Source organism: Zeus faber (genome assembly GCF_960531495.2).
Source record: "Zeus faber genome assembly, chromosome: 17".
NCBI classification, from domain to species: domain Eukaryota; kingdom Metazoa; phylum Chordata; class Actinopteri; order Zeiformes; family Zeidae; genus Zeus; species Zeus faber.
Window position 1 is genome coordinate 24740469 of NC_137204.1, and position 23884 is coordinate 24764352.

Genomic DNA, 23884 nt, shown 5'->3' on the forward strand with positions numbered 1-23884 from the left:
GGGAGATACTGGAAAACGTTCCGGTCCGGCGGTGTCCCGATCCCGGCGCGTTGTATTATTTTGCGGGTTGGATTACTTAAATAAAGAAAAGTGGCAAATATAAATGTTACCACGTGGGGGCGGTACACGCGTTATACGAGTTACGTTGAGGACGGAACAGGGTCCAAGTGTAAACAAATATTGTGCAAAATAATATTTTGAAATGATGGAGGTTCAACTAATCTGGTGTAATCTGGTTATAAAGCTGCTGCGGTGTGCAAATGATGAGTGATGAATAATTTGAGGGATAGACTTCCCAGGACAAGCCTTCATTATGTAGAATTGTTCACATACAATCTTTGCAGATAATAATGAGGGGGGGGGGATTTATATATATATATATATATATATATATATATATATATATATATATATATATATATATATATATAATTGTGTGTGTGTGTGGTTGTGGTTGTTTATTTATTGTATTTTATTTTTTAACGGTGTGAGAATATCCTTTAGTATGTTGAATATATTGCAAAACCCCTCATCTGCTGAAGTATCCCAGAATAAGCGTCTTAATGCAGATGTACTGTAATTACTTCTAAACGGATTAACGGTATAGCACCATTGGGCGGCACGGTATAGTGCACAGTACTGCAGTTAATACACAGATACCTGGGAACTACTTTGTGTAAACATCATCCGAAAGGGATCAGAACACGGCATTGGGCTTGTCTTGAAAACTGTGTCCGGTGAGCTATGGTTTAGTGATTATATAAAAAAATCAAATAAAAAAGGAAATAAACTATGCCCCCAAAAAAAATCACATATATCAATTACAGCACATTCAAAACGTTCATAGTTTTACTCAAAAAAATCGGAAACTGTAGCAAAAAGCGCTTCCAACCAAACATTATCATATTTTATATATATGAGTATGTTCAGTGTTTATTCAGAGGGTAATAATTATACTAATATTGTTAATAATAATATTATTGTTATTAATAATAATAATAATATTAATATTTATATTATTATTATATTATCCCCTGAATAATTGTTGCACATAATATTTTGTATACTGTGCATTCGTACATATATTTTTTTGATTATGGATATTATCTTAATATTCTTTTGCTTAATTTGTTTTAGCTTTTCTTGCAAGCATACTGTCTGTTTTTTTTTTGGTTTTTTTTTTTTTTTTTCGTATTTAGATTATTGTATCCCCCTTCCTCCAGCCTTGGGTGTTTGTCCTTCCGAAGGGCAAAAATAAAAATACAAACCTCGAATCTTGAAAATGATAATTGTGTCATTTCGCTGAAAGGGTTAAATATTCAGAGAGGGGTGGGGGACGGGTGCGCGAAGGAGAGAGAGGGAGGGAGAGAGAGGGGGGGGACAGAGAGAGAGGGAGGGAGAGTGAGGGGGGGAGAGAGAAAGGGGGGAGGGAGGGAGAGGGGGTGAAGAGGGAGGGACACAGAGAGAGAGAGAGAGAGAGACAAAGGGAGAGAGAGGGAGGGAGGGAGAGAGAGCGAGAGAGAGGGGGAGGGAGAGAGAGTGTGGAGAAAGAGAGAGAGAGAGAGAGAGAGGGAGGGAGGGAGGGAGATTGGGGTTGCATGGGGGAGAGGGAGGGAGAGAGGGAGGGAGGGCGAGAGAGTGAGAGAGAGAGTGGGAGAGAGAGAGACAAAGACAGAGAAAGAGAGGGGGAGGGAGGGAGAGAGAGAGAGAGAGAGGGAGGGCCGGGTGAGAGGGAGACAGACCTTTGATTGACAGCTCCCCTCCGCCTGGTTAACAATAAAAGGGGGCGGGGCCCGCCGGGGTGGGCGTGTCCTTAACCCCCGTGCGACCGAACGAGGAGGCGGCTCCTTGAAGACAGAAGGACCGTGACGTCGGAGGTCCACAGGTGCCGGAGCTGAGGGCGGGGCCGCGGCGCCGAGCACACAGCGAGGAAGAGACGGCGGAGAGCGGACAGGATAAACAAAAAAAGAAGGAGAGAGGGAGCGAGAGGGGGAGTCAGAGGGAGAGTCAGAGGGAGAGAGAGGGGCGATGCGTGTGTGTGTACGGTAACCAGGTAGGGTCAAAGCTGATAGCGAGGGAAGAGCTTCCCCCCCCCCCTCCCCCGTCCCCCGGAGAACGTCCACCCTCACCGCCATGTCCGGCGGAGAGGTCCGTGTCCTCCGCCAAGAGGCCGGGCAGGAGAGCCCGAGGATGCCGGCCTGGAAGCGAGAGATCCTGGAGCGGAGGAAGGCGAAGTCGGGAGCAGGTGCCGCCGCCGCGGAGCCCGGCCCCGGCTCGAGCCCACAGCGGGTTAACGGCGAGGCGACGGGCGGCGGGGGAGGCGGCAGTTCCGACGGGTCCAGTCGGAACTACTCCGTCGCCACCGCCAGTCAGCACTTCGCGGGCAGGCGGGCGGGCTCCGTCGTCTCCCCGGATCTGTCGCCGCTGAGAGCGAACAAAGACCCCGCCTGGGCGACCGAGCCCCCTCCCCACGACGCGGCGGAGAGAGGCGGCGAGGGGCCGGAGAGCCTGGTTCTGCACGAAAGTTTGGGCCCGCTGCAGGAGAACCCGTTCATCAAGCTGGAGAAGGAGCGGAAGCGGCGGCAGGACCGGGAGAACGCCGCGCGTCCCGTCCAGCACATACTGGAGTTGTACGGCAGCGTCCCGGGGATCCGGACCATCCGCGCGGAGAACATCATCATCATAGAGTCGGACCCGGACTACTTCCCGGAAGCCAGCGGGTTGAACGCCGGGTCCAGCAGGTTGCAGCACAATGGGGTCAGCAGTTATAGCTCCCTCAACGACCTCCTGGACCGGAGGGGCAGCGCCATCACCGAGATCCGGGCCAGGGAGGTGGTGGTTTATGACACCACGCTGAGCAAGAGCGAGGAGAACCTGAGCATCCTGGGCCGCCCCGACCACGGCGGCTCGTCGTACGAGACGGGCGAGGGTCAAGGCAGGGTGAGTCGAATGCTGCAGAAGTTTGACAGTAACTATGGGAAACTGCAGAAGAAGTCCCGCAGCACCGAGAACCTGCTGGACCTGGAGTCCGGTGCCAGCGGCCGGCCGAGGCTGCGACCCAAGCCGCAGCCAGACCCGGTGCCAAAGCCCTCGGTGTTGCACCCACAGCCGGGCTCCCCGGTTCGCCACCTGGGCAAAACCCAGTCTTCGTCAGTCTTCCAGCCCGCCCAGTCTTCCAAACCAAAGTCGCGGCCCGCTGTCCCCGAGCCGGAGGGCCCCTGCAGCTCCGCTGGGCCCCCTCAGTCGGTGTCTTCCTTCCGCCAGCGCTTTGAGGGCGGCGAGGGTCACGGTGCAGCTCTCAACCACACGGACGAGACGGACGGGGCGCAGCCCAGGCCCTCCGGAGAGTGGGACTCTGAAGGCGGCGATGTGACCCCCAACCCCAAGGTGCCATGCTCCCCAGAAGCCCGCCGTGCCCGTGCCGAGTCCCCCGCGGGGGCATTCTCCTTCAAGGCGTCGCAGTCCTCCTCAGAGTTTGAGATACGGCCCTCCCCGAAGCCGGACCTCTCTCTGATCCCTGATGAGGACACCCAGGCCAAGGCGCTCGCCAACCTGCGTCTGCAGTCCCGGAACTCTTTCACGGTCATACCCAAACGCCATTCCTCTGCTTTGGCCACACCGGGCGCTGCGGTCCCCTCCCCGTCGCAGAGACAGACAGAGGTGCCCTCTCCCACCGGAGTGCCAAGCCCCCACGCCCCTACGCCTGTCGTGGCGCCCTCAAAGTTAAAAGAAGAGGAACATCAGCCGGAGGAGGCGGAGGAGGCGGAGGAGGCGGAGGGGGCAGCGATGTCACCCAAACCTGACCCACCAGCATCCCCCGTCTCCGCCACCACCCATGCATCGCCTTCTACCTCTACGCCTCCGCCGGCTCCAAGTCCAGACCAGTCCACCCCATCGGCTCCATCCCCCGTCCCCTCCGTCTCCCCTGTCCCGTCCCCCGTCCCCTCCGTCTCCCCTGTCCCGTCCCCTGTTCCCTCCTCCCCCGAAGCCCCATCTCCAGCTCCCGAGGAGACTCCCACGGAGCAGCTGCCGGTGACCAACATCGATGACATAGAGGTGGAGCCCCACCACCAAGCCCTCGCCCCGTCTCCCAGCCCCGTGGTGCAGAGGAGGAAGGGGAACACCTTCACTGTGGTGCCCAGGCGCAAAGTTGAGTCCCCGGTCCCGGATGCCCAGGAGCCCCAGCAGGAGGCCGCTGGTGGCCCCCAGCCTGCCTCCACTCCTGCCCAAGCCCCGTACGCTCAGCTGGGCTCCCTGCTGAAGAAACGCTACCCTGCCGTGGAGGAGATTGAGGTCATCGGCGGTTACCTTTCCCTCGGGAAGTCCTGTCTCAGCAAGATTGGCTCGACGGGCAAAAAGGTGAGGCAATTGCTCAACTAATCATTTCCTGTCATGTTTGTTTGTTTGTCATACTTCAGGGGAATTCGGCTGACTCAGCACTCTCAACGTAGATGGATTGCCAGTAATCACACGTAAAAGCAAATAGAGCTCTGCCCATGAAATAATCATTTTGGGTTTTATTGCTTTACTATTTTATATTTAATGGCCCTCATTTGGGGTGGGCCTCCTGCTACTTAAGCTGGACGCACCTGACCTGCTCTTACACTGCAATGCCTAAGTGGATTAGATTGTGTGTTTACACAGCCACACAGGCCTGTGGTGTGGATACCCGTCCCACAAAAGAATGGGGATTTGTCTCAGACCCCTTTATTGGGTTAGCCGTTCCTGCAAGCGTATTGACCAGACAATCTCATCAAGTGTGTATTGAATTTCCAGGATTTAGCTCAGGGAAACTGGCCCGCCCCGAGCCAACCCAGACACTTCCCTGGCGGACGACAAAACCTCTTTTAGGGTTTGATTCACCCTGCGTTTGTGGGGCAAAGCTGCGGTGCTCGTAAGCGTGTGGTGTTGTAAACAACGGACGGGCCTTTCATTTATTTGGGCTTTGCAGATTCTTCCTTCTCTCAGGGCATAGGCAGATAAATTGGTTCTTGGGAATGATGTGTTCTTGTTTTTGTTTGTATTTTTATTTGAGTCCAGGATTTCATAAAGAAAGTTTGAAAGTAATACACTATGCTCATTACCAGATGCAATTCAGAATGGCCCGTCGAAATTAAATCTTTTTTTTTTTTTTTTTTTTTCACGTTTCAAGTCATCTATTGAGAAACAGCCAGTGCATATTCATAGAAGAATATGGGTGCTTATAGCTGGACCGTGGTAGGTGGCACACATCCCCTTATCCTACCCCTCGTGCTGGGTGGTGGTTGTACTTTACCGTGCCCATTAAACTCCACGGAGCCACACCTCTTCTGATGGTGATTATGTGCGGTCTTTTGGCAGAGCTTCAATCTAGGCCAGTGTCTGGGTGTCCCTGCTCGGATCTTGCTGCGCTGTGAAGGTCCCTCTGGCCGGGCCCCGTCATAATCCTTCGCTCAACACCGCTGCCTCTTACAAACCACTGAACTTTTGTCATGTTCTAGGAAGCGTGCCCGATTTATTTTTTATTTTTTTAAATGTGAGATTCCCCAGACGCTTTTATATACTCACCAGTGGCTTGGGTATAAACAGCAGGGTTCACAGCCTCGGGATGAACGCCAGCTACTTGTCTGCGTGCCTCAACTAAACTGTTAGAATTTACTGTCCTTGGGCTCATGACTAGTTTGAGTTACACGCCCTGCTAACTACACAGCAATGGCCCCGGCCACACCCGTGTGTGTGTGTGTGTGTGTGTGTGTGTGTGTGTGTGTGTGTGTGTGTGTGTGTGTGTGTGTGTGTGTGTGTGTGTGTGTGTGTGTGTGTGTGTGTGTGTGTGTGTGCGTGTGCGCGCGTGTGTCCGCATCATCAGTGAGTACAGCTATGCGAACCGGGCCCGGCCCTTTAAAAACATGCGCTGTGTTTTATACGCGTTATGTTTGAGCCCGACAAATAGCGTCTCCTTTTGTCGTGCGTGTGCGCCTCTCCCCCTGGTCATCGTTTGGGCATGACACGGGGGCCAAGATTTCCTGGGCAGGGCAACGCATGCAATTACAAAAGCATCAAGAGCCGGCTCTGCCTGTATAATTTGAGTGGAATTTGTTCAGCGCCGCTTCTGTGCGAGAGCAGCAGCCCAGAATGGCCCTGCGCTCAGCTTTTTGGTCGGGGAGGTTTTCGAGCGCTCTTTTTTTTTTTTCCACCCCAAACTATTTATATTTTATATATATTTTTTTTTATTTCTTTTTATTCTTATGAGGAGCCAGGCTGAGAAAGGAACGTTCCGGGCAAAAGGAGAGCAGAAGTTCAGCGCCGGCGTGAGCGCCCAGCAGCACGGCTCCTCCGCCCTGCCTCCCACTCCAGATCTGTTTTATTTACATATTACCTTTCCAGAAATACCTCGTCCCCTGGAAGCTCAGGGCTCTGATCTTGAGCCGGCTGATCGGTCCGGGTCGGTCGGCCCTGGCACGGGAGTAGGAGTTTGTGTGGAACGCTGGACCGTATCCAGTCCATGTTCTCTCTCTCTCTCTCTTATCGCTCCGCGGGCCACGGGCTCCGGCTCCCCTGGGGGCCCCCGCCCTCTGTACTCCGGCATTGTGGCGGTTAATAAGTCTCTCCCTGCTCGTCGCTTCCCTCTCTGATCTCCTCCTCCTCCCCTTTGAGGAGGAACGGCGGAGGTGCTATATAGGTCAAGTGCGGCTTCTCGCGCCGCGTTGTTCTCGGATTTGCATAAAATCCAGAATGGCTTCCCCTGGAAGATGCAGGCTCGGCTCAACTCGGATTCCATTTCTGCCGCGGTTGCGCTTGAAGGTCAGGTGATTCGGAGCGGCCGGGCTTGCGTCGGGCACGACCGTGATGGGCTACGTCGCCATTCGATCAACAGCGATTATGCTTTCGGTGACGAGGCATTGGAAGGGGTGGAGTGCTTTTGAACTGTTCCCATCATACCCAGTATTATTATTATTATTATTATTATTATTATTATAGGGAGGCTGGAACAACTCAGAGTGAGAGAGGATACCTCCTCCTCCACCTCTCATATCCACCTCCTCTCCACACTTAACTCACTAATAGCCTTAGTTACTACTTAGGCTATTCTGTAATTGTTAAAGATAATCAGGAAATAAAGTAATAAGGTTTATTTGAGGTGGAGTGGTATCTTTCACACTCAAATATTGTGTTATGTAATTGTTCAACCTTGTCCCCTGAATGCTTTATGGAGTACAACGTTGTACAACTGGTATACGTTTAAGCATTTAGTAAGGCATTTAGAAAAAATATATCTTGCGACTCGTATGCCTCTTTTTTGTAGAGACAAATACACGGATACACAATATTACACAGATACACAGTATTAACAAATATAAAATGTATTTCTATATATATTTATGAGTCATAATTCAATAAAAACACAATTTCTCATTGTGCATCTTCAGAGGTATGTTTGTGTTAGGAAAGTGCATATTTCAGTACCATACCATAGTTTAGTTGGATTCAGTTCAGTGTTATTAAAGTACTTAAAATAGTATTTGCAATCCAAGTAAATAAATAAGGCATGATTATTCATGTTCATATTCACGGGCACTACAGCCTTGTTCTGGTTTATTTTTGGCAATCGCGCGTAGCGATCTGCGTTGTGGTCATTTATACGCTACAACACCCAACAATTTGTCTGATGAACGAGGCATTTGATGTTGTTAACGTACAGGCAACCTGTCATTAGTACTGCACTGCTGCCCAGGACATCTTCAATTAGAAAGTGTGTGTGTGTGTGTGTGTGTGTGTGTGTGTGTGTGTGTGTGTGTGTGTGTGTGTGTGTGTGTGTGTGTGTGTGTGTGTGTGTGTGTGTGTGAGATCCCCTACCACGAGATCTCTTCTCCACCTCAAGACCAGGTTGAGCCGAAACCAAAGGTTGGGTGACGTGTTTTACGAACCCCGTCACGGCGATCACCGTCGACGCTCACGCCGTTACCGGCGGGACGCGGTTTTACGAGGAATCTTAAAAGACGGAGGAAGGCAGCGGGGTGCGTCCTGCGGGGTGTTATGGTAGTGCCGTCGATTGGCTGAATGCCTTTCCGCATGGGTGGACGCGGAGCCTTTTGAGGCTGGCGTTGGCGGGCGCAGGCACCACCGCCCCGCGGCTCGGCCCTCGGGTGCGGGGTCATACCGTCCCTAGGAATTGCAGAACAACGGCAGTGACGTTCGGGAAGTTATTTGGCGTGATTAAATCTGTTTTATTTTTTATTTCGATCTACCATCAAATAAAAAGCGGTTAGGGGTCGTCGGGGTTCACCGCAGCCGCGCTCTCGGCGCGCGTGAGGACGGATGCCTCACCTGCCGGTGACATTTGCGGGGCCGCCGACGCACATTCGCAAGCAAATGTCATGACATGCGCACGGCTTATTTAAAAAAACAAATTTGAATGTAATTTCCCCCCGGCACAGGAAGGCCGAAGAAAGGGCGCGCTCTCTACGTCTGCATTGTGCTCGCCCCGGCTACAGGTGTGAAAGTCCATTGTCTTTAATTATTTACCGCCGAGCGCAGCCCTTCTCCCTCCTCTCCTCCCTTACATTTCCTGAAACCTACCCCACCCTTCATTCTCTCCCTCTCTCATTTTTTTTCATTAGAACGTGGCCTGTCTCCTCCACTCAGTTGACTTTTGAGAGAGAGAGAGAGAGACTAACCTCACATACAAGAAGCCCTCAATTACAATACACAATCACTGAACTGTGATAAATCCGTCCGTAGTGGCCACTTTAGGTTCGGTGCGCCGGCGTTGTGTTGGTCACGGTCGACACCTCGACTCGCATGCCTTTCTCATTCCTTACTGCATGTAGGCACCTCCTCATCTCGGCTTCCTTCGCGGCGGCGTGGGTGTTTTCTGTTTCACTTTCTCGTCGGATTTCCAGTCTCCTACACCTACTCGCACGCACCGGGTGTCATCTGTACAGCGATTCTGAGAACGGGTGTCTATTTGAGTCCATTTATTTAACCTTATTTGGAGCCTGCATTTGTACACAAGTTCTGAAAAGGAGTGCCTGTCTCGGGTAAGGCTGCTTATATGACTGCATATGGTTACGGGGCGTCAGAAAACCACCCGTCGAATCGACCGCTCGGAGGAAGTCTCTTAGCTCACTTCCTGTTGTTCCACGTCGAGCTCTTACCTCAATCAGTTGACCAACCCCCATTGGTCTATTTATACCTTTTATAGTCATTCCGTGCATGTGAACGTCTCTAGCTGCGGCCACTTAAAGCCGAGCACTTGCATATGCGTGCGTTCGAAACTAACACGTGTGCGTCTGTGTTACAAGTCGCTTTGGATAAAAGCGTCTGCTAAATGACTAAATGTAAATGTAAATGTTACAGAAGGCGTTGATGGGTTTGACGGCAAGTTTATTTTAAAAAAGAAATAAAAAAATTTGAACATCAAAGCCCAACATATTTTTTTTTACCTCGGCGTCGGCAACGCCGTCTTTACTCGTATTAAATCAAAATGAGTAAGCTATAATTCTCCTCTCTTCCAAAGTGACTGCACGTGTTGTAGACGTTCAGTCTGGTCATGTGATGAACGAGTGCACCGCGTCTTTGTTCCCCCGACTGCTCACGGCGGTCGTGTTTGGTCTAAGCCTCCTGTGCCCATCAGAGATGACGGACGTCAATGCGTCCCGTCGGCGTTCTGAGGGACCCAACGCCACGGCGGCCGGAGGGACCGGCGGATGCCCACGGAGGAGAGGGTGCAGCCGCCATGAACCCCCCGTGAACCTTCTCTTTGGCCTTCCTCTTTCTCCTCTTGCCTGGCAGCTCCATCCTCAACTCCCATCTCTCCTCCACACGTGTCCACACCGCCTCAATCTGGCCTCTCTCACTCTTCCACGCTGTCCGACCCGAGCTGTCCCTCTAATGCACTCGGTCCAAAGCTTCGAGATCCGACGAGATCCGTTACTTGAACTAAGTTTCTATTTTGCGGATGTGCTGTTTTAATACCCATACCCTAATTCAATGGTTCTCAACATGGGATCCGGGGAGCCCCAGGGGTCCTGCAAGAGGTCCGGGGCGGAGGGTTTATTCGTTTAACGTCACCATTATAACCAAGAACTAGAAAATGTACAGTAACGATTGTTTCGATCAGGTGTGGAAGTTTGGACCGAATCATATAAAAACAAATAAAAACCCTCTCAGATTGGGGTCCCGAAGACAAATTCTTATGAGATGGATTATGCGACCCAGTTTAGTACGCATCGTCCCCCCGGACCCCATTTGAGACGGATGAACAATCGCCGCCCTCGTTTATGCCAATATCGTAACAGGTATCGGTGTCAGCAGATCGTTGCTTACAAGTTTTTGGCGTAACAAAAGATGTTCCGTGGCTGCGGAGGACCCCCCCCCCCCCCCCCCCCCCCCCCACCGTCCCACGTGGCCCCCGAGTCGCAAACACAAAACGCTGCAAAGTCGGTGTAATTAAAATTCAACAAGCAAAGCCCCAGCGTCCTGGTCCATGTTTAATTCAGTGTCTGAATGTCTCTTTAGTGCACGGAAGAAAAAAAAAAAAAAAAAGACAAGGAGATGAAGAGGTAGGAGGCTGCAGGAGTGCACGTAGGGTTGGGTGGTGGTGATGGGGGTGGGGGCGGAGGCGGGTGGGGGGGTTGTTACGACTGATGGGTTCAAAGGTTTGTTAAAAGAACAGATGGGCGGAACGGCGGCTAGCGACGGCGCTGGTACCGGGCGCATTTCCCTCGACCCGCCGCTGGTTTGTGTGTTTTTTATTTTTGAGGAACATCGCTGGGTGTTATGACAGACTGTTGGAAAGCAACGCAAATGATATTCAAATACAGACTCGCAGTGTATTAAGTGCATTATGTGCAGCTGTACCATGAACCTGTTGAGGAGGGAAAGCTTTGACTGAGGGTAATCGCATAAGAACCATTGATCTGGAGTGAAAAAGGGTTGTTGTTTTTTTTCTTTTCTCTGTATTGCCACCGTTTCTGCCCTCCCTCCCTCCCTCCCTCCGTCCGTCTCCCTCTCTCTCCCTCTCCGTCACTCCACCATCACTCTCCCGTTTCTCTCTCTCTCTCTCTCTCTCTCTCTCTCTCTCTCTCTCTCTCTCTCTCGCTCACATAACCATGGCGCCTGTCACCAGGGAAACGCAAGCAGCGGCCATTCTATCCCCGTCGTTGGGACGGCGGGAACGAGGAGAGGAGCGCGCGCTTTACCGTCGCTCTGTCGGGGCTTCCGTCTGAAATGCGGCTATTTTGGGACTGTCAATGTCGGCGGGAAGACTCGGATTTTTTGCGTCCTGATGAGGTTCCGCAAATTCTTTTCGATTTCGCAAAAAAAAAACAAAAAAAACTTGAAGCGCTCGTCCGGCAGCTCCTCGCGCCGGTCCACGTGGCCCGAGAGATTTCAAGGTTCCTGACAAACGTGACTTTATTGAGTCTCAAAACAACTGATAGCAGCCTATATATCGAATGCATTAATGAAGGCGTGTGGATTTATGATGTATTGTTATTGAATATTTATGATAAAATAAGTCCCGTCAGTTAACGCGGTTTTAAATATTATACATATTACTACTAGAATCAAAATGATTTCCGTTTGTGATCATTAAGTAACAAGTGCCGCTGCTTTAATTAACATTTCACTCTGATAACATTTTCAAAAAAATTGAAAAACAAAATAAATATGACGACTAGGTCTAAATAAATCAAGTTTGCGGTGTTCCACGTCTCGTCGACCTATTTTACAACACAATGAATATTCACCGTCTGCTTTGGGTCGGAACTTAAATATCCCCGAAAAACATGCTGCTTCCGCTTCTCCTCAGAGCTGTGGACGCCGCGGCTCTGTCTCCGCTCCGTGTTCACTGTGTCCACGAGGGAGGGGGGCAGGGCTTATTTCTACGTCGACAAACATGATTGGCTACAGGTGAAAGGTGCGCTTCGGATCGTCGTGACCGATTGGCTTCCCGTCGCAACGGGCGCAGCGCGGGGACGAACAGATCCGCCGCGCTCTTCATCGAAATGATCGAGTCCATTTTATATTGACGTGGAGGGACAAAGAAAATACGGCGATCATTTTTTATAATTGTTTAATCGCTCAGCACTGATTCAAACTGTGCTCGGGGGGAATTATTTTCGCCGGACGTTATGACGGGAGAGATGCAAATGTGTCTGACTTCAACAGATTTTCCTGATCAAAAAAAAACCTGCAATTCGCGGATAACGGATACGCTGGCCAGTGCGGTGCGTCCCACAAGGCGGTTGCGATGCGAGTGAACCGAGATGACCCCTCGTGTCGGGTTGGTTGGTTGGTTGATTGGTGAACCCTGACTTTGTTTGGTTGCTTCAGAATACAAACAGTAGGCAGCGTCCACAGCTCGATGTTCAAGTCCGTGACGTGGTCGTTGGCGGTCTGTTACGGCGTTGGGGGCGGAGTCCCGCCGTTTGCACCGTCGATTTCATTTCCCCAAACACAAGTCCTGCCCGCGCTGTGCCAGCGGTTCGTGGGAGGTCACGTGACTCTGCCGCGTCTCGCATTGCCGGAAGGTCGCGCGACGTGAGACGTGACAAGGGAAGGTTCCTGGCCCCGGCGCCAAGCCGATGGGAACCGCCCTTTTCACCGGTTTCCCCCCCCAGCGTTTCGGGTCCCCCGAAACACCTGGCTTGGCGCTACGATGCTCTCTGTGGTGCGCAAACCGAGTCGTCCCGTTAAAGTCGTGCACCGCTCTTTTACTACGCAAGTTATTGCTCAGCTTTTACCGAAGACTCTTCTCCAGCACGTGGTCGACGGTGTCATAGTCCATTACTCCATCGTGCACGTGTTCTATCACAGGCACTGCAGAGAAAACTCCTCCTCTTAAAAGTTTCATAAAACTCAGGTTATCCCACACATGACGATTGCACACACACACACCAAACCCTCTACTGCAAACAGCCCTGCCGCGCACACTGTTAGACCAGTGACTCACGCAGTCTGGAGACACGCAGTGCAAACACACATTTCTCAAGTCGCCTGTCTCACCCACAATGCACCAGTGCCGCTCGCCGCCCACGCGTGTAAAGCGCGGGGGTTCCCCCGCCGCCGCTGCCGCACCAACATCACCACCACCTGCCAAAAGGAGCAGTTGCCGTGGACAGCTTGAGCGCTTCCACTCATCCCGGCTCAAACAATGGACGTGGCCACGGGCTGTGAGGCACAGCTGATCCCGGTGACCGAGGAGCCTCTCGCGGCTCCAGGCGGCTGCGGCGCTGGATTTTGGCTGAGGCCCGGTCATGAGCCCGGACGGTTCACGTGGGAATTTTGGATTTTACTCTCTACCCTGCTCTCCATTGTATTCCGTTCTCTTTGGTAATATGCTGTTCTGTCCCGCGTTTCACAAATACTCCCCAATTGCGTTTTCTTTCGAAGAACGACTCAGTTCCCCAAAACAGAAACACCAACGTTGTTTTTCTTTGTTCGTTTTGTAAACGACGACCTCCCCCACCACCACCCCCGCACACTCCACCCATTGTGGTCGGTTACGTGAAATCCCCGGTGTGAGTAAATGTGGAGCAGATATGCCCGGTGATCCCCTGGACCGAGGTGCTTATGTAGCTGCATTTAAACTCCTTGGCAGGTGCCGTACTGTGCCGCGCTAATATTAACTGCCTGACCGGAGATTATCTGTAATCGGGCACCTGCTCAGGCTCCGCCCGGCGCCCGCTGGCCTCTCCCAGCGCTGGTGAAACGCATTGTGTCAAAGCCGATCATTCTTCTTCTTCCGTTTTTTTTTTTTTTTGGTTATGTATTTGTTCAACGTTGTCAGGTAGCGATGCCTGTGGGACCAAGGGATGGAGCCAAACGTCAAATAACGGACATTTTAAAATGGATGACGCACTTTAACGATGGAATCATCTGTGGTTTCATCAGGATTCTGACGAATCTTTGCTTCTCTGCAGTAGACGGAGGTGTAGTAGAAGGAGAGTAGAGGGGGGTGGAGGTAGCAGGGCCTAGAATAGAGGTGAAGTAGAGGTGGAATAGAGAGGTGGGGCAGGTTGGAGGTGGAGTAGAGGAAGGTGGAGGGACGTGAAATAGAGATGAGGTCGAGGGATGTAGAGTAAAGGTAGATTGGAAGTAGAGCAGATGGATGTAGAAGTAGAGTAGAGTGGGGGTGGAGGTACTGCATGTTAGAGGTAGGGTAGAGGTGTGAGGGAGCAGACTGAAGGTTGAGTAGAAGTAGAGTGTCCCTCTCTTCTAGGGGAACAACAGCTATAGAGCAGAGGGATGTAAAGGTAGAATAGATTGGAGGTGGAGTAGAAGAAGAGTAGAGGGACATAGGAGTAGAGTAGATTGGAGGTGGAGTAGAAGTAGAGTAGAGGGACACAGGAGTAGAGTAGATTGGAGGTGGAGTAGAAGTAGAAGTAGAGTAGAGGGACATAGGAGGGGAGTAGATTGGAGGTGGAGTAGAAGTAGAGTAGAGGGACATAGGAGGGGTTTAGATTGGAGGTGGAGTAGAAGTAGAGTAGAGGGAAATAGGAGGGGAGTAGATTGGAGGTGGAGTAGAAGTAGAGTGGAGGGACATAGGAGTAGAGTAGATTGGAGGTGGAGTAGAAGTAGAGTAGAGGGACACAGGAGTAGAGTAGATTGGAGGTGGAGTAGAAGTAGAAGTAGAGTAGAGGGACATAGTAGGAGAGTAGATTGGAGGTGGAGTAGAAGTAGAGTAGAGGGACATAGGTGGAGAGTAGATTGGAGGTGGAGTAGAAGTAGAGTAGAGGGAAATAGGAGGGGAGTAGATTGGAGGTGGAGTAGAAGTAGAGTGGAGGGACAGGATGAGAGTAGATTGGAGGTGGAGTAGAAGTAGAGTAGAGGGACACAGGAGTAGAGTAGATTGGAGGTGGAGTAGAGTAGAGGGACATAGGAGGAGAGTAGATTTGAGGTGGAGTAGAAGTAGGGTGGAGGGACATAGGTGTAGAGTAGATTGAAGGTGGAGTAGAAGTACTCCAGAAGTCTGATTTTTCGTCTGACGTTCTCTTGAGACCGGGCTGGTTTTACCCACGAGGGTGACGAGAGGTTCTCCTCGCAAGCGCAGCGCAACCTCTTTGGCACGCACACATGCACACACACACACACACACACACACACACACACACACTGTCCATGCCCACTAGTGCCCATCACAACTGGATTGGTTCGACATGAACCCGGTGGCACCCGACTACGTAGGTACACGCGGCTCCACCCACAGAGCTGGAAATGCCATGTGCTATTGTTGCTGTTCCACCGCAGCGTGCCAACGTCTGAGTCCAACCCGGCCTGCCGTGTGTGTGTGTGTGTGTGTGTGTGTGTGTGTGTGTGTGTGTGTGTGTGTGTGTGCGTGTGCGCGTGCGCGCGCGCCAAACGAGGACGCCACCACGCTGGGCTGCCTGGAAAAGGATTCCTGGCACAATTCCCGTCTCGCCCATTAGCCCATCGCCATTAAGCGCTCTCTCTGCCTGTCTCTCTCTCTCTCTCTCTCTGGGTCGTTGTGCATCCTTTTGGGTCAGTACTCCTTGTCTTTCGATTTTGGGGAAATACATTTGCGCTGGAAAACCTCATGAGCGGAGTGAGGGAACACCCAGATAAACGTCCTTTTGAAGGGTTGACTTGGTGCCGGTGAGCCATGTGGACCCACTGCGGAGGTGGTGGATCAGGTGATGTCCTCCTCTAGTCCTTGTTGAAGATGTTTTTTTTTTGTTTTTTTTTGTTTGTTTGTTTTTTTTGTACTTTTTGGGGGGCTGGTGGGGGTCAGGTCTGCCATAGCCCTCCATTGTGGCGGCCGCGCGCTGTCAGAGCACCGCGCTGAATGAGAAGAACCCGGGGGCCTGAATCAGCTCTCTGTTGGCCTGTCCTACAGCCGCAGGACGCCATGGCAGGCGCCTCCTTCCAAGAATACAGGGCTTTTTTTTTTTAACCACAACCACAGGGAGGAGGAGGAGGAGGAGGAGCCGGCGGAGGCGGAGGCGGAGGAGGAGGAGGAGGAGGATTAAGTCCAGTGGGTTTCTAGATGCATAGTTTGAGCATAAATCTTAAACTACAGCTTTACATTTTTGGTTTACTGAAAATGTGGGTCAGTGGTCGGTCTCTCTCGCTCTTTCTCTCTCTCTCCCATCAGTTTTTTATCCTAGGTTGGAGACAGACAGTACAGATAAATGCCTGCAATGCAGTACCTATATTAGATAATAGTTCCACAGTCAATAGTCAAATGATAGCGATTTAATTGTCTCTAATTGCCTTCTTTTGTGAATTTAATTTCCCTGTCTTGGTACGCGCCTGTAATTGTCTAATTACACGTAATAAACATACAAGATGCAGTATATAAAAAGAACTCAACCGATGAAACGCGCCAATTTGCATCCTGTCCGTCGCAGCATTCCTTAAATTGGCTTAGAATTTCCATTAAATTTTAGATGCGACATACGATGGCCATCTGCTCAAATAATGACAAGCGGGTGATGATGTAATATTCGTGACACAGGCATGGAATTTTCACTCATAAATAATTGATGAGATCAGTGATATTTGGAGACCCTGTGGGTTTTTTGGGGTTGTTGCATTTGATTTGTTCACCGCTCTGTGTAAACAAAAATCGGATTCATCGTGAAACTGTCACAGAGTTCCAAAAATAAGATCAATCAAGACCAGGAATGTCACATTACAACCTGATATATTTTAATAATAATAGTTTTTGAGTAGGTGTGTGTGTGTGTGTGTGTGTGTGTGTGTGTGTGTGTGTGTGTGTGTGTGTGTGTGTGTGTGTGTGTGTGTGTGTGTGTGTGTGTGTGTGTGTGTGTGTGTGTGTGTGTGTGTGTGTGAACATACACACACATAATGTTCATTTGGGGATGCACCGGACCCCACCCCCCTGCTACGTGAGGAGGTAGAGAAAGGGGAAGCGGTCCCGGCGGCTCGTCCCATTTACTGGCAAGCTCCCGTTCGGCGTCGGGTAACTTCCTCCGAGACAGGAAGTTGTTGGGAAAAATCATTTTTCGCCGGCGTTCAGACGAACAGAACGGAGAGTCTTGCGGGGCTTAAAAATGGAGGATTACCGACATGACGATGTCACCATAACCAAATTCCCAGAAGATTCCTGGTCTCGTATCACAGCTCTGTGATGGGTGGTGGTGTTATTATGAATGAAAGAGGTGGAGCAGCGGCGTTTAAAGCCACCCTCTCCTGCCTCGAAGGGCCTACGTCGTGTAAATCCAGCTTAGCGGCTGCGCGGAGGATGGAATTCCTGGGGGGTTTGAACCCGGGAGCGGTGTACGGACCGCAGGTCCACGGTGGGGGGCGGGGCGGCGGCCCCCGTGACGGGGATTAGGGACGGATTTGGAGTGGAGTCTGCACGGTGGGGACGGAGGTCGGCCCCTTGGGATCCTCAACCCGGGGCCACCAGCTGACCCCGTCTTAGCCAGGATACCTGCATGGAAACACACACGCACGCACGCACGCGCACGCACGCTGCTGCTTCCAGAATGCACTTTGGGTTTTTAAGATAAGAGACACTATGGATTCCCGTTGCAGCAATACATAGAAACTAATAACAAGTCCAACAGTTCAAACAAGTAGTTATTTCAGTGAAATACAAGAGAATAGTTGTTGTTTTTTTAATGAGATTTGTGCAAAGCAGCAGCATCGGAATCATGTAGCAGCGAGTGCGGCAGCATTTCTATTGTTAGATGTCTGTTTTAATACTAATATATAAAAGTGACCGTGTGGGGAGTTGGTGACGGGTGGTGTGGAGTGATTTTGCGGGGGGGGTCGTGTTTAGTGGAGCTCTGCAGATAGACTATAATAATTTCAAAGCATTTTCTCAAGCTGGCACTTCGCTACGCTGCCACATGTCGCCAGCGAAGGACAAGCAAACCAAGACGACTCGATCGAACAGACTCTGAGCCTCATCCAGCCAACGGCCGCGTCGTTTAAGTAGGCGTTTTGATTTTCAGTCGGCCGCGTGAGCGTGTGACGCGTCAAGGTATAAAGAAGGAACGTGGCGGTGGAGGGGCGGCGGCGAGACGGCGCTTCCTTGGCCGCGCCGGGTCACGCCCGCCCCCTCACGGCCGCACGGCGATGGCGGTCGCCATGGGGACGTCCGGGCCGCCCCGACCTCTCGGGGGTTAGGTGCCTTGCTCAGGGGCCCGGCCCACCGCCGGAGCTGCTGCTGTGAAGTGGCACAGTGCTTCCACCGCTGCCTCACGGCAAGAAGGGTCCTGGGTTCGATTGCCGCCCGGGGTGCTGCTGGCACCGCGCTCCGGAGGGTATCGTCCGATGAAGGGCCCTTCTGTGTGGAGTTTGCATGTTCTCCCCCCCGTGCTCACATGGGGTTTTCCCCCATGTAACATCATTAGAACCACCACTAAAAACATGCACAACAAACATCGTGTGACCAGCGACGGACACGGCGACTTGGTCCCCGGGCGCTGTACTGTGAGCGGGAAAGATATTTCACGGCCCCCGCGTGTGTCGCCCGTCGCCGCACGTGTTGCGGTGCGTTTGTGACAATAAAGACGAGCTGAGCTTGTCCTGTTTAATCTCCGAGTGGAGGGGCGGGGCAAGGCTCGGTTGCCGGCCGGAATTTGGCAGCGTGTCGTCGGGCTCAAAGGTCAGTGCGACGCGGTGAGTTGCGGGCGCTGATAACTCCATGCGGTCATCGCGGAGAGTTATCCGCCGCAGATCGTGGCGCTGCGGCGTTGGAAGGGAACACCCGGGGGCGTTCTGGGGAAACTGCCTGTGTCGGCAAAACAGCTGATTGGATATATATATATTTTTTTTTTTCGTGTTATTATCCCATTTATCATTATTACATTTCACGCGGCTCGTACATTTGTTGAGTGCTTAATAAATGTTTGAGGAACGTTTGAGGAGTACGCCGCTGTACATATGACTGAAGGTCATTTCCTCTATTAAAACCCAAACGAGCCCAGGCCGTTTTTTGGCGCCCGGCGTCTGGATCCCGCGCGTCTGTTTGGCGGCGGCGTGTGTGGTTTCCCCCGCGCCTCGACTCGAGGGAGAATTTCGAAACGACGCCGTTTGGTGTCGGCCGAACTGCGAGGGGGAAACGGACTGTGAAGGCGTACGCGAGTGGAACTACATTCACCAGCGTTTCGCCGACGGCTTCCCCGGTGCTGGCGGACGTAACAAGGACCAAATGCGGCAAAATGTCGAGTCGTCGAAAACCACAAATATCTGCCGTACGCGAGTGGAACGCGGTGATATTCACCGTCGGCGATGGCCTCGTCATGGTTACGTCTCATCGTTTTGGGTTAATTCAAGAGCAATAACAAACTCATGCCAGCAGAGTCCATCCTCCTGCCAACGCACCTTCAGCCGTTGGATATCCGTTTCTCATTTCTGAAAGTATTTCTGTTCAACTTCTTCTACTTATTTTATTATTTAACGTGGTTATCCCTAGGATTATTTTTGGGGACAAAAATTAAATAAATCATCACATATTTTACTTTATTTTTTATTTTTATTTTTTTTTGTTTTTTCTTTGCAGGCACTTTTTAAGACAGCCATTCCATGTATTGGTGTTATGCACGTGCTCCCTCTACACGCCGTGTCCATTGTTGTCCATTTCAATAAGTGAAAAGCGGCGGCGCTGAATTACATGAAGCAGCGTAGCAGGCTGCGGTCGGAGGGCCAGGGCAAACCTGGATTTTGAAAAATGAAAAAATAAGTTGCCGTTTCGGATGGTGTTCTGGGATTTGGAGCACAATCCGTCCGACGACGACGATCGCATGGATTCCCACTTTAAAGTACAAAATGGTTTTCTTTTTCAGGACAACAAAGGCAGCGTGTCACATCCAAACCCATGATGTTGTACATGGCGTCGTGTAATATAATCACTTTTGTTTTCCTTGTCCTCCCTTTCCCTCTTTTCTCTCTCTCCCCCCTCTCTCTCCCTCTCTCTCCCCCTCTCTCCCCTCTCTCCCCTCCCCCCTCTCTCCCCTCTCTCTCCCCTCCCCCCTCCCCTCTCTCTCTTCTCTCCTCTCTTTCCCTCTTCTCTCTCTCTCTCCCTCTCTTCTCTCCCTCCCCTTTCTCTCCCCTCTCCCCCCTCCCCTCTCTCTCTTCCCTCTCTCTCCTCTCTCTCTCCCCGCTCTCTCTCTTCCCCTCTCTCTCTCTCTCCCCCCCTCTCCCTTCTCTCTCCCCCCCTCTCCCTTCTCTCTCTCCCCTCCCCCCCCTCCCTCTCTCCCCCCCTCCCCTGTCTCTCTCTCCCTTCTCTCTCTCTCCCCTCTCTCTCTCTCTCTCCCCTCCCCCCCTCCCCTCTCTCTCTCTCCCTTCTCTCTCTCTCTCTCTCTCTCTCTCTCCCCCCCCCTCTCTCTCTCCCTCTCCCCCCTCTCTCTCTCAGCTGAAGATCTCGTTCAACGAGTCCAGCCTCCACAGCACCTATGAGTATCCCTCTGAGAGCAGCGTGTGGGACAGCGAGGGGGAGGAGGAGGGGGAGGAGGAGGGGGCGAGGCCCGAGGAGACGGTGTCGGATGACCAGCCCAGCATGGTGGGGCGCATCCACATCCCCCGGCCCAGCTTCACCACCTCCACCGCCAACAGCACTGGTGAGCAGCGGCCGGTCCAATGGACCCACGCCCACGTCTTCGCAACAGACGGCCTCTGGGATCGTTTGGCGAAGTGTGTTTTCATATTCAAGGAATTTGTTGTGATGAGGATTGGTGCGTTAGTGTCGGGACAGATTAGATTTGAAAATACAAATTAAAAAACAAAACAAAAAAATAAAAATACCTTAAGAGTCTGATTAGAAAATATAACAATGAAATTGCCTAATATCAAAAAATAGCCAAATAATAAAACCACATACAAATTTTCCAATAAGAAACAAATGTAGATGAAAATATACAGAATATGCCAAATGTGAATGTATGCACAGAATAAATTAAGATCAATTATACTTATATTATATAGTGTATTATTATAGTAATTTTTTATTTGTTTTATGTATATTTGGGCCTTGACATCCCAAATTAATACTTATTTACTCATACTCTAATTTGTGAACATCAGATTATAAACATTTTCAAAATGTTGTTGAGGATTTTTTTTCTTTTTAATTGCTGATTATTTTTAGACTATTTCTATCTGTATGGGACCAAAAGGGAAAGTTAGAGCCAGGGCAACTTCCTTGTGTTATTATTTATTCATTTAAATTTGTTTTGATTTCCAGCCAAAAGTAGTTTGTTTGAACATTCAAGGACTTCTGAATCCTCGTGCACCGTTGCAACACGCTGTGGAAGGGGTCTCAACCGCGGAAAAGGACGTTTTATCAGATCTTAATTGGACGAGGAAGTGAGCGTTATTATGGGCTGTTTGCCCTCGTCGCTGCCCCGCTCGCCTGATGCCCTAGCACGTGGAATGTGACCTTTTTAGTTCTTTAAACGGCGTCGGATCGCAAGGTTTATAAATGATGTCATCCGAGATCCGAGCCTCTTCGAATGTCTTCGCTGCCCTTTGGGCCTCACTGAAGAGTTGTACGTCCGTGTTGAACGTATTAAAATCAAAAGGCAGGAAAGGGGCGGCGGGAGCTTCATTCAGCGGTTCCTCCGCCGAACGTTCCTCTTTTTTTTCTTTTTCTTTTTTCAACGGCGTTCGCTCTGCGTCTTTCATCCGTTTTTTTTTCCGCCGCGCCGGGTTTACAGCGGGAACGAGCCCCAGGATAGGGGCGAGTCTTTCGTTGCAGGCGCCAGCGGAGGCGTGTGCACATTCATAATGCACGCGGCGACCGGCTCTTTTAAATGGAATGACGGTGCACGGATTGAAGCGGCGCGAGGTGGAGGCTTCCTGCGAGGCTGCGGCTGGATGTGAACCGTCTGGAAGGTTCTACACCCAGTCCGGCGTGGTACGGATGGAGAGATGCTTTATTCATCCCCCGGAGGGAAATCGCACTATCACAGCAGCTCACATGAAGAAAACCGGCAATAAAAATAAAGCGATGGGATAGAAAATATAAAAAAGAAAATGTCAATATATAGAAAATATACAATGAACCAGACCTACACGGACCTAGATAAATATGGTCAAAGTGAAGTGTGGTCAACGGTGAACCAGGAAGATGAACCTTACGACTAAAACAAATGGTGACGAACAATAAACCTAATGCTTAATATTTAATTTAAGCCTAAAGAAACGCTAGAAATAAAACAACAAAGCTAAAAATATCCACCTGTATCAACAAATTCACATTGTGAAGCTTTCAAGGGTTGCCAGCAGATTGGAGCAGATTGCCACAAGGGCAGACGGAGCAGCCGCCTGAAGCACCACACAAAGCCTCAAGGGCAGAACCCAACAAGTAGTGCAGAGTTGTAGTAGTGCAGAGTGGTGGTGGTAGTAGTAGTAGTAGTAGTAGTGCAGAGTGGTAGTGCACAGAGCAGTAGTAGTGCAGAGTAGTAGGGCAGGTAGTAGTAGTAGTAGTAGTGCAGAGAAATAGTAGTGCACAGAGCAGTAATAGTGCAGAGTAGTGGTAGTGCAGAATAGTAGTAGTGCAAAAAGTAGTAGTACAGAATAGTAGTAGTAGTGCAGAGTAGTGGTAGTGCAGAATAGTAGTAGTGCAAAAAGTAGTAGTGCAGAATAGTAGTAGTAGTGCAGAGTAGTAGTGCAGACTAGCAGTAGAAGTAGTGCAGAGTAGCAGTAGAAGTAGTGCAGAGTAGTAGTAGTAGTGCAGAGTAGTAGTAGTAGTAGTGCAGAGTAGTAGTGCAGAGTAGCAGTAGAAGTAGTGCAGAGTAGTAGTAGTGCAGAGTAGTAGTAGTAGTGCAGAGTAGCAGTAGAAGTAGTGCAGAGTAGCAGTAGAAGTAGTGCAGTGTAGTAGTGCAGAGTAGTATGGATGTGTCAAATAATCTCTTGAACTTGAACTAGTAGTAGTAGTAGTAGTAGTAGTAGTAGTTGTAGTAGTGCAGATAGTGCTCATCCTTCATCTGAAATGACTTGCATGATATACATTTTCAATCTTGGGAGACACCTACTGGTCAAAATAGGAATTGCACGTAACAAAACAACGACACACTAACAACACACCGAGCGATGCCAGTGTGTCCGCAGTTAATAAAACACTGATGAACAGGAAGTTTAAATTGCTGCCTTTAAGGAATATATGATGACACCACATGGCCCCTCTCTGACGTCATCCGTGTTGTTGCGCTGGGTTGTGGGAGCGGTGACGATGTCATGACTCTCCAATCTTCAGATCTATCCAACTACATTCCCAAACATTCCGTGGACTTCAACGCCTGGCAAGAGCACAAACTCGACGACGCGGCTTACCAGGGCGACGCCGACTCCCAGCCGACGCAGGTTCTGGAGGAAGTCATGGTGAGATCCCGCGTCACTGATCCGTCGAGGTCTGTCCTCGGAGGTGTTCGAAAAGTGTGCGGTCGCCCTCTCCGATGCCTGATGTACTCTGGATGACGTACCGCCGCTCTTTTGTTTTTGTTTGGTAGCGATTGTTTATGGATCAAAGAATGGTCCGAATTTACAAAAAAAACACCGATTCATTCATAACACCGATTTATTGATATTATTTCTATAAAGACACCCTGGTGTGAAAGGTTCCTCCCTCTCCCCTGCAGCTGACTCCTGCAGACAGCTCCTCCCTGTCGGACTTCAGCAGCGAGCCGGCTCTCTACTTCTGATCCGGACCCGACCACCGACCCGGCGCCCGGACCCGGAATGTCACGGCTGCCCCGCAGAAACCCGAACCCGAACCCCGAACCCCCGGCGGGGCAGATTTGGATCTGAGAAAATGTTTTTAAAAATCCCTAAGCGCACGCACACACACACACACACACACACACACACACACACCTCCGGACCAAGACAGAAAAGCAACTTTTTTTTTTAATATATATATTTTTTGTTTGTTTGTTTTTTTAATGATCCGCTAGTTGGTCTCACCAGC

General features: G+C 50.7%; 1 protein-coding gene across 1 annotated transcript; it reads left to right on the plus strand.

Moving 5' to 3' along the window:
* Window positions 1-2133: 2133 nt before the first annotated feature.
* On the plus strand, window positions 2134-23634 carry tprn (taperin; the record flags this gene model as incomplete). The annotated part of the gene is made up of 4 exons (XM_080017705.1): window positions 2134-4359; window positions 20333-20537; window positions 23174-23298; window positions 23556-23634. The coding sequence occupies 4 exons, from the start codon at window positions 2134-2136 to the stop codon at window positions 23616-23618; spliced, it is 2619 nt and encodes an 872-aa protein (XP_079873831.1). The 3' UTR covers window positions 23619-23634.
* Window positions 23635-23884: the final 250 nt, after the last annotated feature.